The sequence below is a fragment of the Puma concolor genome, chromosome B4 (genome assembly GCF_028749965.1).
Source record: "Puma concolor isolate L17-30 chromosome B4, mPumCon1.1.hap2, whole genome shotgun sequence".
NCBI lineage: Eukaryota > Metazoa > Chordata > Mammalia > Carnivora > Felidae > Puma > Puma concolor.
The window spans coordinates 63,220,677-63,236,067 of NC_141673.1; the positions used below are offsets into that span (position 1 = coordinate 63,220,677).

General features: G+C 52.6%; 1 protein-coding gene across 6 annotated transcripts; it reads left to right on the top strand.

Moving 5' to 3' along the window:
- The first annotated feature begins 921 nt into the window (after positions 1–921).
- On the top strand, positions 922–15,230 carry ITGB7 (integrin subunit beta 7). Of its 6 annotated transcripts, none has more exons than XM_086713280.1 (16): positions 922–994; positions 5,587–5,663; positions 6,602–6,805; positions 8,522–8,723; positions 8,816–8,986; positions 9,701–9,942; positions 10,330–10,488; positions 10,802–10,897; positions 11,061–11,150; positions 12,152–12,298; positions 12,604–12,797; positions 13,160–13,383; positions 13,624–13,843; positions 13,984–14,192; positions 14,521–14,678; positions 14,947–15,230. In XM_086713280.1, the coding sequence occupies exons 3-16, from the start codon at positions 6,605–6,607 to the stop codon at positions 15,025–15,027; spliced, it is 2,394 nt and encodes a 797-aa protein (XP_086569406.1). In that variant the 5' UTR covers positions 922–994; positions 5,587–5,663; positions 6,602–6,604; the 3' UTR covers positions 15,028–15,230. The 6 variants fall into 6 exon arrangements, with proteins under 6 accessions (XP_086569406.1, XP_086569410.1, XP_086569407.1 ...); XM_086713281.1 differs by having other exon boundaries at positions 939–1,113; positions 5,587–5,709; XM_086713278.1 differs by having other exon boundaries at positions 939–1,113.
- Positions 15,231–15,391: the final 161 nt, after the last annotated feature.

Below are 15,391 nucleotides of genomic sequence, written 5' to 3' on the forward strand. Positions count from 1 at the left end.
CATCCTTGCCATTACCGCACTCTCTGCCTCCTCTACGCCTTTCCCAGCCACCACTGCTGTCTCTGCGCAGTGGCCTCCCAGTCTCATTCTCTGAGCCCGGCCCTGTGTCTTTCTCCAAGTTCCCCGTGCCCCAACCTTGGATATCTCAGCCTCTCCGCTTCTCACCGTGTTACTTCTCAGCCACTGAGTCTATTTTCAAGCCCTTAGGTTGTGCCAGGCTCTCTTGTAAGCAATTGGTAGGAGTCCCCTCATTTGATTCCCGCAACAATCCTGAGTGCCACTTGACAGATGAGAAGAAGCCACAGGAAGGTTAAGCAACTACATAAGTTCCCACTGTTGTAAGTGATAGAGCCAGGATTGGAGCTCAGGCAGTTTGGCTCCAGAGCCCATGGAGTTAAGCATCCACCATCATACAGTGGGCACTCGTTTTTCAAAATTAGAGCCTGCCGCCACTGATTTCCCACTTATTCCAGGACTTACTACCTCCATATTTCTTCCTTGCTATCGTGTTCCTGTGTGAAGAAGTGGAAGGGTCCCATCGATTTGCCAGGCAGGCAGACCTGGGTTGAAAACCCAGACCAGCTAGTTATTACTATGTGGCCTTGGGCAAGGATTTTTATTTCTTACCTCTGAGCCTCAACGTCCACCTTTCCCTCTTAGCCTCTACATCTGTAAAATTTGACCCCGGGGGGACATTAACATACGGATATGTCATGAAGTTGTTGCAAGGATTAATGACAATATTGTGATATGCCCGGCATGTAGTAGGTGCTCAGTAGACAGACAAGCCTCCGTGCTTCCTTTCAGATCCCTGTATTGTCAACCCCCTTGGCCCAGTTCCACCCCTCTGGGCCCCACCTTCTAGATCAGTTACCCCACCACCCCGAAATCTCCCCCACCCCACCCCAGGGTGTGTCACTTCCTCCTCTGCAGCCTCCCAGATCAGTACACAAAGGCCGCCGTGGCTGGAGGAAGGGCTGCTTTGCACGCACCTGTGAGTACCAGGGCACCAGCCCTCCAGCCTCCTCTCCTTACTAGCCCAGCCCCCACCCCTGCTCCCAATCTCCCGGGAAGAGGACGCTGGGCTCTGATCCCAAGACACCCAGGGTTCAGGTGAGACTCGAGAAAGGCTCTGAAGTCCTTTCTGCATTCCTGAGATCCTCATCCCTGTTCCCTCCAGCTTCTCAAGCTCTCCCTCCCCGCCCCCCCCCAACCCTGTACCCTCCTCACCTCTCTCTCCTGCATGTGTTTCCCAAAAGTGGGCCTGGAGGGAGGCAAAGAAGGAAGGGGATGTATGATGCTATCATCTGAGTGCCTGCCATGTGCCAAGGGTTATGTCATGGTAGGGCTCTCCCAAGAGGACTCCCCAGCTGCTATCCCTGCTGCCTAGTGCCTGGTGCTCAGCTCAGATCTGCCAGTGGCACCTTGGCTATGGTGTCCTGGGAGACTGTGGCAGCGTGGCTCGGTTCTCTTCCCTCCTTGGGACACTGAGTGGGCAGCAGAGGATTCCACTTGATTTGGAAGATCTGGATAGGTTGGGAAAATGCTCTGTTTCTCAGGTGCTGAAGGGGGTGTTAGGGTGTTGGAGTCAGGATAGAGCCCAGGAAAAGGGAACAACCACGGGGGGAAAGAAGACCGACTGAAGAGGACCCATCAAGGGAAGAGAAAGGGGATTAGGTGGAGCCCACTGGAACTAGAAGGGAGAAGGCACGGCTTTTGATGATGATGGTGCCTGGGTTGGAGGCGAGGAAAGTGGCAAACAGACCGAGTCCCGACCTGTCTTCATCCCTGTTCATTGTGTGACTGTGGGCAAGTCACTTATCACTCTGGGATTCAGGTTTCCATTTGTAAGAGGGGATTGAGTTAGACAGCTCTGCCTTTCTTTGGTTAGGATAGGAGAGGAAAAGGAAGTAAAACAAAGAACCGTAAAGACGCGGAGAAGAGAAACGCAGCAGAGGGATGTCATCAAACTTTTGAACAGGAGGGTGGTGGGGGAGAGAGAAGGAGACAGAGAGAGAAATTAACAAGTGGCAGGCCATGTATCCCCAAGTAAGAAATGAGGGGGACAATTGGGAGAAGAGGGTGGGGGAACGCTGTCCAGAGAGTCCCAGGGGCTCCCTTTAGGGGACATGAGTGGGCTTGAGGTCTCTGGTTTGTCTTATCCTGGGGGCCCCACCTGTGACAGATGAGTCAAAACTGGGCTTTGTGCTACAGCATCTCAGGCCTCCTCGACCACAGGCGTGCAGAGCAAGCGGGGCTGAGGTTACAGTGAGGCTGAGCCTGAACCGGCCTCGCATGGGGGTGGAGGTTCCAAGACATATATATATCCTACACCTGAGGTCCCAAATGGTGCACAGTGGGGAGCAGGACAGCTGAGGTCACCCCACCCCTTCCCCAGTCTGAATCTAAGCCCAGGCTGGAGCGGATGCAGACGCTTCGGGACAAGGAGTTAGTTGGCCTTTCTCATACACACACCGCCGATGGGAATATAAACTGGCATAGTTGCGAAGGCGGTTGCGTCAGCAATCACTCGCCAGCATTACAAATGATGCCAATTTATTGACCCTACAAATCCTCTTCCCAGGATTTATCTTCCGGATTCACTTGCACACATGTGAAATGATAAATGCATGGGTTTTCACTGCAATAGTTTTATTTATTTATTTTGAGGCAGAGAGAGAAAAAGAATCCCAAGCAGGCTCAGCAGAGACAGCACAGAACCCAGTGCAGGTATCGAATCCACAAACTGTGAGATCACGACCTGAGCGGAAATCAAAAGTCAGATGCTTAACAGACTGAACCATCCAGGCGCCCCCAGCATTAGTTTTAACAGTGAGCAATTAGAAACAATTTACATCCCATTGAGAGACTAACTGGGATATGATACATCCATGCCACGGAAATGTATACCGCTGTGAAAATGAACAAGGAAGTTCTTTATTTTCTTGAGTAGCAGGATCTCGAAGAAAAGCAATTAAAAGAAAAAAAGGGGCACCTAGGTGACTCAAGTCAGTTAAATGTCTCGATTTCGGCTGAGGCCATGATCCCACGGTTCATGGATTCGAGCCCCGCATCGGGCTCTGCGATGACAGCATGGAGCCTGCTTGGGATTCTCTCTCTCCCTCGTCTCTCTGCCCCTTCCCTGCTTGTACTCTCTGTCTCTCAGAATTAATTAAAAAAAAAAAAATTAATAAAAATCTTTTAAAAAAAGAAAAAAGGGGGACAAACCCGCGTGTATTCTAGAATTGTGATTGTAGACTTCTGTCATGTGATTCTACCATTTGGAGAGTATATATTTTCACATTAGTTTGTGTATGCATAAAACAATCTCTAGAAGGATTATCAGCAACAAAAGATAACTTAAAATGACGGTTATTCATTTAGGGTGAGGTGTGGAAATGGGAGGAGGAGGATGGGTATGGGAGATTTCTCACTATCTCAAGGTTTTGATTTTTGATAAGATAAAACACACATAAAATTGATCCCTTAACCCATTTTTTTAAGTGTACAGTTCAGTGGCTTTAAGTACATTTATGATGTTGTGCGACCATCACCACCATCTAGTTCTGGAACTTTTTCTTCCCTCCAAAAGAAGACTGCCCATCAAGAAGTTATTCCTCTTCCTCCCCTCCCTCCCTAACCCCTGGCATCCACTTTCTGCCTCTGTGGATTTGGGGAATCAGAATACTTCACATGAACGGCATCCGACAAGATGTGGTCTTTTGTGACTGGTTTCGTTCACTTAGCCTAGTGTTTTCAAGGTCATCGATGTAGCCTGAATCAGCACTTTGCTCCTTTTTAGGGCCAAATAATGCTTCACCGTATGGATGGATCACATTTTGTTTAGCTATTCATCAGTTGATGGACGTTTGCGCTGTTTCTACCTTTAGGCCACTGTGAATAACACTGCTTTGAACAGTCACGTCCCAGTTTTTGTTTTAACTTACTGAGGAATTATCAAATTGTTCCCCACAGTGCCGTGCCACCAGCAACGTATGATGGTTCCATCTTCTCCACATCCTCACCAACACTTATTTTCTGTTTTATTTTATTTTATTTTATTTTATTTTATTTTATTCTAGCCATTCTGCTGGGTGTGTGGTGGTATTTCACTGTGGTATTTGATTTGCATTTCCTTGATGACTAATGGTGTTGAGCATCTTTTTATGTGCTTGTTGGTTATTTGTCTATCTTCTTCAAAGAAATGTCTATTTAAATCCCTTGCTGTTCAAAAACTGAGTGGTTTGCCTTTTTGTTGTCAAGTTGTAAGAGTTCTCTATATATTCTGGATACTTATCAGATACATGATTTGCAAATATTTCCTCCCTTTCTGTAGCCTGTCTTTTCATTTCATAGTGCTCTTTGATGCACAAGAGTTTTATGTTTTTATGAAGTCCAGTTTATCTATTTTTTTCTTTTGTTGCTTGCGCTTTTGATGTCATAGCTAGGAATCCACTGTCAAGGCCAAGATCACAAAGATTTACCCTGACATTTTCTTCTAAGAGTTTATAGTTCGAGGGCTTACATTTAGGCCTTTGATCCATTTTCACTTAATTTTTGTATATGTTGTGAGGTAGGGATTGAACTTGATTCTTTTACATGTGGATATCTAGTTATCCCAGTACCATTTGTTGGAGACTGTTCTCTCCCCATCAAATAATTTGGCACCCTTGCTGAAAATCAATTGGCTATAAATGGATGGATTTATTTCTGGACTCTCCATTCTATTTCACTGATCTATATGCCTATCTTTATGCCAGTATCACATTGTCTTGATTACTATAGCTTTCTAGTGAGTTTTGCAAGTGAGAAGTGAGAGTCCTCCCATTTCATTCTTTTTCAAGATTGTTTTTTTTTTTTTTTTAATGTTTATTTATTTTGAGGAGGGGGAGGGGCACAGAGAGAGGGAGACACAACCAAAGCAGGCTCCAGGCTCTGAGCTGTCAGCACGGAGCCCGACCTGGGGCTCGAACTTATAAACTCCGAGATCATGACCTGAGCCAAAGTTGGACGCCTAACCAACTGAGCCACCCAGACACCCCACAATTCCATATAATTGAATCAATCCATATAATGGATCTGTATAGGATCAGCTTTCCCACCTCTAAAAAAAAGGCCATTGTGATTTAACTTTTTGAGTTTTGAAGCATGGCTATGGATTGCCTATTCAAAATTTTAATTAATACATTTTTTTTAAATTAATACGTTTTTTAAAATCAGAAATTTGCCTAGAGGTCATTCCAGGAATTACCCTGCCACAGGCTCTTTCTGCAGTCTATATTTGCTTTGTGCAAAGGACAGGAAAAAGAAAATTTTGCCAACCATGGCCTGCCTTCCTCCGTTATCCCAGACTTTTAGAAAGTTTTCTTATGATCTAATTTTCATTCCTCTTGCTACCATGTTGGCTACCCTTCCCTGCTTCTTTCACACACTTCTTCATCAGCTCCAGCCTTCCTTCCTCTCATTCCTATTCCCCGACCTTCCTCCTTTATTTAGAATCCTTGACCCTCTTCCTATACTTAGAATCCAAGATTATGAAAGCTGCAAGGACTGCCAGATTATTTATTCAACTCTCTCTCTTTACAGATGTGGAAACTAAGGCCCAGAGAAAAAGTCTGACTTGCCATACAGCCAGTGAGGGACTGAAGCAGGACCAGAACCCGGTCTGTTTCCTGTTCGGTTCTGATTCCACTGTGGCTTGCAATCTTGGTGAATAGACCTGGGCGGATGTAGACCTTAGTGCTTCCAGGCCTAGTCCCCAGACTCTTGTTAGGCCATTTTGCCCACGTTGGCCCTAGGGAAGTCTGCACACAGGAGGGACAGGGTTTGTCTGAGGCTCCTACCCAGGCCTGGGACCTGCCCCTTCCCAACATTTTGAAGAAACTGCTGAATCCACAGGGGGAAGTGAAACTATGAAGGGAGATAAAGATTTGGGGTAGAGGTTTTTTATTTTTTTTCTTGAGTAAGCTCTACATCCAAGGTTGGGTTTGAACTCATGACCCTAAGAACAAGACTCGCGCTCTACCGACTAAGCCAGCCAGGCACCCCTGGGGTAGAGTTTTGAGAGTGACAACCACAGACTTACTTTATTTTATTTTGTATTTTTTCTTTTTTACATTTATTTACTTTTTGAGAGACATAGAGAGACAGAGCACAAGTTGCGGAGGGCAGAAAGAGAAGGAGACACAGAATCCGAAGCAGGCTCCGAGCTGTCAGCACAGAGCCCCATGCGGGGCTCGAACTCACAAACCGGAAGATCACGACCTGAGCCGAAGTCGGATGCTTAACCGACTGAGCCACCCAGGCACCCCTTGACTTACTTTATTTTATTAAAAAATGTTTATTTATTTTTGAGAGAGAGAGAGAAAGTGGGGGAAGGGCAGAGAGGGGGACAGAGGATCCTAAGCAGGCTCCGCGCTGACAGCAGCAAGTCTGATGTGGGGCTAGAACTCACAAACCCTGAGATTATGACCTGAACCTAAGTCGGACACTCAACCCACTGAGCCACCCAGGTGCCCCAACCACAGACTAATTTTAGAGGACTGAGAACCTGGAGGTCCTCCCTAAGGACCCATGTGTCCCCCTTTGTATCGTATTGCAGGCCATGGTGGCTTTGTCAATGGTCCTTGTTTTCCTGCTGGCTCTGAGCCGAGGTGAGAGTGAATTGGATGCCAAGATCTCATCCCCAGAGAAGGTCACAGAACGGGGGGATCCTGATCTGTCCCTGCCGGGGTCCTGCCAGCCGGCCCCCACCTGCCAGAAATGCATCCTCTCACACCCAAGCTGTGCCTGGTGCAAGCAACTGGTAAAGATGGCTCCGTGGCCTTTGAACCCTGTGTATGTGTATGTGCAGAACAGAGATAGGTTTGCGACTGTGTGGTTTTCCGGGTGCTCTCTGCAGTCCTGTGCGTGACTGAGTTTGTGCACATAGGACTCCTGTGCGTGGTTGTGTGTGTGTGCATACTCAAGCATGCAAGTTTCCTGTGTGTATATGTTTGTGTACCTGTGCGTTTGTGTATATACGGAAAAGACTTGTAACCATAAATTTGGAGGAAGTGTGTCTGTGCTGGAACTCATGCTTGTGTACAGGGAGAGGGACCTGTGGTACGTGTATACATGTGAAGAAGTGCGTTTGTCAGCCTGGGCAGCCATAACAAAACTGGGTGGCTTAAGCAACAGGAATTTATTTCTCATTGTTCTGGAGGCTGGGAGTCCAAGATCAACATGCCAGCCAATTTGGTTTCTGGTGGCAACCTTCTTCTTGGCTTGCAGGCAGGCTGTAGACAAGCTCTCTGGTGCCTCTTCTTACAAGGGCATTAATCTCATCATGAGGGTTCTACCCTCATGATCTCATCTAACCCTAATTTCTTCCTAAAGGCTCCATCTCCAAATGCCATCACACTGGGGGTTAGTCTTTAGCAGAAAGTATGTGACTGGGTTTCTGAGTCTATGTTGGGGGTGTGTGTACCTCATAATGTTCCTAAGGTATGTAGCAGCCTGTGGCTGGGGGAGTAGAAGGGAAGGAGTTAGAGGTGTGTACACCTTGGGGGAAAGGCTTGATCTGCCTAAGTGGCCAGGAAGGATGCTGGGGAGCAGGTGTCTCCCTGGCTGGTCAAACAAGGCTGTTCTTTGCTTTATGCCTTAAAGAGACAGGGCTCATGGAGTGACAGAGCATGGCAGGTAACTGAGTTGGGGGCGAGGGTGAGAACAGAACTGTCTCCCTCAAAGGAAGAGGGAGAGTTAGATGAGAGATGAGGGCAAACTCACCAGAAGGAGAAGGCACAGCCACAGTGGCTGAGCAGAGGCTGAGCCAGCCCAGGAATCTGGGAGGACCGGAAGAGGAGACTCAGAGTCAGCAGGAGGCAGAGAGCAGAGGTGCCAGGCAGGGGCTTTGGGGACAGTCAGATATGTGTCTGCCTCCTTCAATCTCTGGACCTGAGTCTGGCACCAGGGCCAGTTGAGAAGCCATTGTAACTATTTCCTTCCTCTGCCACTTCCCAGCCAGTCCCAGGGGTGCCAGCCAACTGGGGGGAGGGGGTGTCTCCTCTTCTGTCCCTGTCCTTCCCCTTCCCAGGAATTTAGCCTGGGTCTCAGCCTGACCCCCTTCCAGTTTGGGCCTAAGCATGCAGGGGAGGTTGGACTAGGAGGCCAGGCTCCTCTTTTTCTTGTGGTAGTGAGGTCCCTGAGATCTCAACAGGAAGTCTGTGGCCCTAGGGGGAGGAGAAAGGTAGGTGGCTAGGGAAAGGGGGTTGTCTAGATAAGGTGGGGGCTGGTGGGGTGCTAGAGGAAGCGGGCTCTGACAAAGACAGGACGAGGTGGCTGTTGGGGGAACGGGGAAGGGAGGGCATCCTAAGGGCTCAGGGAACTGACCGCGAGGGGAGGGTTAGGAGCGGCCGGCATCCCGGGGGTCGGGGCGGGGCGGGGGGGGGGGGGGGGAGAGGTGGGGGAGAGGTGGTCTGGGAACAGGGCTGGGGGGTGTGTGGAGGACTAGAGTCCCCGACGCGCTTCCCCTTGGGCGCAGAACTTCACCGCGTCGGGGGTGGCGGAGGCGCGGCGCTGCGGCCAGCGACAGGAGCTGCTGGCCCAGGGCTGCCCCCCCGGGGAGCTGGAGGAGCCCCGCGGCTGGCAGGAGGTGCTGCAGGACCAGCCGCTCGGCCAGGGCGATCGCGGCGAGGGGGCCACCCAGCTGGCGCCGCAAAAGGTCCGGGTCACGCTGCGGCCGGGTGAGTCAGGGGGCGGCGGGCTGGGCTGGAGGTCCGGGCTGAGATTCGATGGCGCTCGCTGACCCGCGCCATCCCCCACCCCGCTTCCCCAGGGGAGCCCCAGCAGCTCCGGGTGCGCTTCCTCCGGGCAGAGGGCTACCCCGTCGACCTGTACTACCTTATGGACCTGAGCTACTCCATGAAGGACGACCTGGAGCGCGTGCGCCAGCTCGGACAAGACCTGCTGGCGCGGCTGCAGGAGGTCACCCACTCAGTGCGCATCGGTGAGCTCGGCCTCTGCCTGCAAAAGCCGCTTCTGCCTCTGCCAGCGTCCTGGGCGCACAGGGGCCCTGCCTGCCCTCTCCCGGTTTTTAACAGACCTGGCCAGGCCCCGGGTTTCTGGCGTCTCTCTCCCAGAACATCCACCTTCTAGGACAGAACTGGAGGGGATTTAAGAGACTACGGGTGGGGGTAACCGAGGCCCAGAGTCTGGCCAGACCGCGTTCAGACAGCTCCCAGGGGTCAGACAGCGCACTGTGGACCTGCCAACCCAGATACTGCCCTGATGCCACTTTCTCAGCCCTGTCTGTGTCTCTAGGAAAAGGTCTAAATGTCCCTGTCCCTGGCTGTGGCTTCCACACTCACATCTGCCCTATTCAAGATCCCCTCCTTTGCCTCATGCTGCTACTACACCCTACACCCTCTCCTTCCTCGGGAGAGAGAGATCCTGTCTGACCTTCCCCTCATCCTCCTCTTAATCTCCTCCATCCCCCACTGCCCTGAGTCAGTGGCCTAAACCCTTTGTCCCTGCCAGGTACTCAGTCCCTGTGCTCTAGGAGCACCCGCTCTCGTGATCTCTGCTCCTCTCTGACTGTCCCCCTCACCCCCCCACTTCCCATGGACCTTTGCCTTCTGAGTCCTCAGCAGCAGACCTTCCACCCTGCTGCTGGCCAGTGACTTTGGGCACAACCTTCGCGATTCTCCCCCCCCCCCCCCAGGCTTTGGCTCCTTCGTGGACAAAACGGTGCTGCCCTTTGTGAGCACAGTGCCCTCCAAACTTATCCACCCCTGCCCTACCCGGCTGGAGCACTGCCAGCCTCCCTTCAGCTTTCGCCACGTGCTGTCCCTGACCTCGGATGCTAAGGCCTTCGAGCGGGAGGTGGGACGCCAGAGGGTGTCTGGCAACCTGGACTCGCCTGAAGGTGGCTTTGATGCCATTCTGCAGGCTGCGCTCTGCCAGGTGAGGAGGCGGGGAGGGGATCTGAGTCTGAAGAACCCTTTGGGGCCAAGACTGCCACCTAGGGTCGTGTAGTGCCTGGTTCTGGGGGTGCCCTTTGTACCATAGTCACTGGAGTTTGCATATTTATTTTAATAATTTCCTGGTGGATTGGAGTAAAATATCTTGAGGAAGAGGCATGTTTTTCTAATTCATAAGAAGGCCTCCGCTAGCAGCAGCCCTGTCTGGGGGATTGGGGGGAAGCAGGGAGCTGGAGATGGGGGGGGGTGGCGGAGGGGGGGGCTGGGTATGGAGATAGACAAAGTGACTCAGAATGAGGCTGGCAAATCCTTGGCTCATGGAGCCCAGGTGCACAGCCTACCTCCACCCCCACCCCCACCCCGATTCCAGGAGCAGATTGGCTGGAGAAATGTGTCCCGACTGCTGGTGTTCACTTCAGATGACACATTCCACACAGCTGGGGATGGGAAGTTGGGTGGCATTTTCATGCCCAGCGACGGGCACTGCCACTTGGACAGTAATGGCCTCTATAGTCGAAGCCCAGAGTTTGTGAGTCCCCACCCTTGCTCCACTCCTCCCCATCCGAGCCACACCTCCTCTACTCCCAGACCCCCCTCTCCCCAGCCTCGTTGTCCTTACCAGTGACCACCCTACCATCTTTCCCACCAGCTCCTCGCTCCATGTGCCCCCACTGCTCAGACAGAACCCCGTGCCACCCCACTCCCTAGCCCCTTCTGCCTTCCCGAGCCTCCAGGGTTCCTCTAGCTGGTGGAGCCCTGGTTCCTGGATTTCCTGGGCTGAGGGCACCTTGGATGTTATAGGGGAGACCTGTGGTGCTTACCTTTCCCCGCTCCCTGCCCAGGACTACCCCTCTGTGGGTCAGGTAGCCCAGGCCCTCTCTGCAGCAAACATCCAGCCCATCTTTGCCGTCACCAGTGCCACACTGCCTGTCTACCAGGTGAGAGCTGGCTGAATGCCAGACCTTCCCACTTCAAGCCTTTCTCAACTTCCTCAAAGACCCCATTCTCCACCCTACCCCCACAATCCCTCCTTCCAGACCCGCAGAAGCCCATTTCCCTAGAGCTGTGACCCACCATTTCCCTGGACTCCTCTTAACTCAGGAGCTGAGTAAGCTGATTCCTAAGTCCGCAGTTGGGGAGTTGAGTGAGGACTCCAGCAACGTGGTACAGCTCATCATGGACGCCTATAATGTGAGGGGCTGGGACCGGGGGAGCATGGAGAGGGCGGGCACTGGGAAGGGGCCTCAGGTGGGGGGCAGCAGAATTATCAGGGACTGATCACTTTTAGCAACTACCTACGGTTTGCCTGTGGCTGTCATTCCTAGTTCATCTGCTCAATCTTACATTCTCAAATCTGAAGCGTCTGGTTTGGGCCGAGCACGGAGCCCTGCACTGGGCAAGGAAGGGAAGGAACACTCACTGAGCTTGTCTTTCATGCCAACCACTGTCTTAAGTGCACATACTGTTTGCCGTCTCATTTAACTCTGCTAAACCCCTGGTTGCTATTATCATCCCTATTTCATAGGTGGGGATACAGACACAGGTCCCTGAATGACTTGCCCGAGGTCACATAGTTAATGGACGGAAGGGCTGGCATTCGTGCCCCAGTCAATCTGTACAGAAGGAATGTGACATCTGGAGCCTACTTTCACTAAGCTTACAAATAATTCAGAGATATTCTTCACAGGAACCATAGAGTTTTACAGGTAGAGGGAACCACAAAGATTCTTAAGTGCTTCTTGGGTTTAGGTCCTATCTCTAACCATGCTCTAGGCTTCTTAGGACAGGGACCACCATGTCCTAAACCCATGGTGAGAAAATTTGAGACGGTACCAAATTTCCCAGGGCAAACTCGATTTAAAGACTCTGCCTTTTATGCACACAGGTTATGTGTCATCATTTGGGGTTTGAGAAGCAGCCACTGCACATTGACAGGCCCCCCCCCCCCCCCCCACAGTGGGGCCCTTGCTGCAGCCACACTGAAATGTTAACCGAGAGGCCTCTAGCTCCTGTGTGATGCACCCAAAGTTCTCACAGTGCCCTTCCTGCAGAAATACCTCTTGACTGGGCAGAATGCAAGGGGTCCCCAAGGCAGGCTGGGGCAGGTCATGGCAGAATTTGGAAAGGCTGGAGAGGACACGAGGTGGGGTTTGGAGTCCTGCCTTCACGTGGTTACTTGCTCTCTTCCACAGAGCCTATCATCCACTGTGACCCTCGAACACTCTCCACTCCCTCCTGGGGTCCACATCTCTTATGAATCTCAGTGTGGGGGTCCTGAGGAGAGGGAGCGTGAGGCTGGGGACCGGGGCCAGTGCAACGAGGTCCGAATCAACCAGACGGTAAGAGCCAGCCGAGATAGGCAGAAGGAAGGAAGTGGGGGTGGGGGGTGGGAATATGAAGCAGGCAGGAAAAGATGGGGGGCAGACACAGAACAATGCAAAAGCGTGGGGTAGTTCTCCATCCATCCTTTCTAAAAGGCTTTAATGAGCAGCTTCCTCCAGCAGGTTTCTACGAGATGCGTGTTAGCATGGGCTTATCCCTTAATTTCCTAAGGAATAGGTTTCTGGATGATCAATGGGTTTGGTGTGGTGTGCACGTGTGGGTGCGGGATCTCAAGGCTGATTTCTGCCCGCACTGTCCTTAGGTGAATTTTTTGGTTACTATCCAAGCTACTCACTGCCTCTCAGAGCCCCATCTTCTGAGGCTCCGAGCCCTTGGCTTCTCAGAGGAGCTGACCGTGGAGTTGCACACACTGTGTGACTGTAACTGCGGTGACACCCAGCCCCGGGCTCCCCACTGCAGTGATGGCCAGGGGCTGCTGCAATGTGGGGTGTGCAGGTGAGGATTCCTGCTTCCTTTCACCCATGTGACTGTCCACACATGACCAGCCCCGGTATCCCTCCTCTGCCTTCTGTCCTCCCACTGGCCATCTCCAGACCTCTTTTGCCAGACGTCCCAAGACTCCATCCTGATTTTCATGTGCAGCTTCCCAGATGTGCCAAGACCCTCCCCTCCCCCCGAACTCCCTCTGCTCTCTTGCTCCTTGGTGCTCAACTATACACCGGCATCCGTTCAGCCACTCATCTCTCTCCAGTTCTTTTGAGAGCTTAGGTTTAGAGGATCCTGGGAAAGATAGGTCAAGGGATGGTCAAACTCTCTGACCCACCTTTCCCTCCTCTGGCTCTGCCTTCCCCTCCCAGATGTAACTCTGGCCGTCTGGGTCGACTCTGTGAATGCTCTGAGGCTGAACTGTCCTCCCCAGATCTGGAATCTGGGTGCCGGGCCCCCAACGGGACAGGGCCCTTGTGCAGCGGGAAGGGACGGTGTCAGTGTGGACGCTGCAGCTGCAGTGGACAGAGCTCCGGGCCCCTGTGCGAGTGTGATGATGCCAGCTGTGAAAGACACGAGGGCATCCTCTGTGGAGGTACCTGCAGACTTTGGGGGAAGGGTGGGGTCAGAGTGGCTCCCAGGATATTTCGGCTCTGGGAACATCATGGCACTAAGGGCAAGTATCAGACTTTGGTGTAGGAGTTGCAGCTATCTGGCACACTTGAGAGGGAATTGGACGCACAGAACACTTCAGCTCTAGGCATCCCGTGGTGGCATGTGATGTCCTTTGTGTGTGAGGAGTATGGCTGTCACCCTGAGCGTGATTCTGTCCCAGGCTTTGGCCGCTGCCTTTGTGGAACGTGTCACTGTCATGCCAATCGCACGGGCAGAGCGTGTGAGTGCAGTGGGGACACGGACAGCTGTGTCAGTCCTGAGGGAGTGCTCTGCAGTGGGCATGGACGCTGCACGTGCAACCGCTGCCAGTGCCTGGATGGCTACTACGGTGCCCTGTGTGAGCAGTGCCCAGGCTGCAAGACGTCATGCGAGAGACACAGGTGAGGCCTCCCGTCTTGCAACTTGGGAACAGGGGCACGGCGGGGGTCGCTGAGCCACTCCCACCTGCCCACCTCTTTCTGCCGTGTGGTGTGGGGAGCACAGCTGCCCAGCTGGTAACTTCTTGGTGTCCACTGGACAGGGACTGTGCAGAGTGTGGGGCCTTTGGGACCGGTCCCCTGGCTACCAATTGCAGTATCGCTTGTGCTGATGCCAACGTGACCCTGGTTTTGGACCCTATCCCGGATGATGGCTGGTGCAAAGAGAGGACCTTGGACAACCAGCTGTTCTTCTTCCTGGTGGAGGAGGAAGCCAGAGGCAGGGTCATACTGAGAGTGAGAGCCCAAGAGAGTAAGTGGGCAGAGATGCTGCGGACGTGCCAGAGGGAGCCCCGGAAGTTTGATGGGTGGGGCTTCAGAACTCTGGGCTTGGGCAGGTGAAGATAATGGGAAACCAGGTAGGGTTTGAAGCAGAGCAGTGAGTCCAGGCAAAAGCAGAGGTGATGGACCAAGTGCACAAAGCTAAGGCCCTGGGCACCACAGAGATAACCTCGGACCCTGCTGGGTTCCCTTTGTTTTCAATGACAAGCAGGGCTAGGGAAGCTGGACACATTGTGGGCAACCGTTGATCAACCCCTATGCCCCAGCCCCCAGAAGTCTGTGTTGTTTCTTCCCCACAGGAGTAAATCACACCCTGGCCATTGTGCTGGGTTGCGTGGGGGGCATCGTGGCAGTGGGACTGGGGCTGGTCCTGGCTTACCGGCTTTCTGTGGAAATCTATGATCGCCAAGAATATAACCGCTTTGAGAAGGAGCGGCAGCAGCTCAACTGGAAGCAGGTAGGGAGACTGTGTCCTACCCCACTGGGCTGGGTTTTGCTCGCTTTCCCTGGTTAAGACCTCTGGTCTCTGCTTCCCTGCCCCACCCCCAACCTGGACTCTTCCGACTTAGGTCATCCCCTTCACTTTGGTCTGTGCGTCCTCTGCCCCACCCCTCTGCTAACTTCCATCAGCTCTGGGGGTGCTGCTCAAGTTCCAGGCCGGCCTCTTAGGACTAGGTAAAGGAGCAGTCGGGAGGTTTTTCCTCATTTCCCATCTTCTTCCTCAGGACAGCAATCCTCTCTACAGAAGTGCCATCACGACCACGGTCAATCCCCGCTTTCAGGAGGCAAGGAGTCCCTTTCTCTGAAGGGGGAAGACGCACACTCATCCCAGGACTCTTTTTTTTCTCAACAGCCCGGTAGGGCACTGCTGAGGAATGGTCACCACCTACCTCCTTCTCAGAGTGACAGTCGAGGGCGGCCTCCCACTGCAACCTTGCTTCCCTACTTCACAAGGAGTGTGGGCTTAGTTCCCCCGCTCCCTGTATACAATAAAGAGTCTGACCTCAGAGCACAGCTGTCATCTTGCTTCACCCAAGGCCAAAGCAGGCTGTGGAGCCTGGGCCTCGGGAAAACTTGCTCATTCCTCCTCCTGCCACCTGAGGGTGGGGAGAGGTCCTCTAACCTGGTGTGCAGGAGATTCAGTATGTGGCTGCCTGGGAAGTGGCTGGT

What these genes read in the sequence shown, in the direction of transcription:
- ITGB7 (XM_086713280.1), top strand. Translation starts at nt 6,605, where the DNA reads ATGGTGGCTTTGTCAATGGTCCTTGTTTTCCTGCTGGCTCTGAGCCGA. An exon ending in CCGGGTCACGCTGCGGCCGG is followed by an intron (nt 8,724 to 8,815) that starts GTGAGTCAGGGG and finishes CCGCTTCCCCAG; the next exon opens with GGGAGCCCCAGCAGCTCCGG. An exon ending in AGCAGCTCAACTGGAAGCAG is followed by an intron (nt 14,679 to 14,946) that starts GTAGGGAGACTG and finishes CTTCTTCCTCAG; the next exon opens with GACAGCAATCCTCTCTACAG.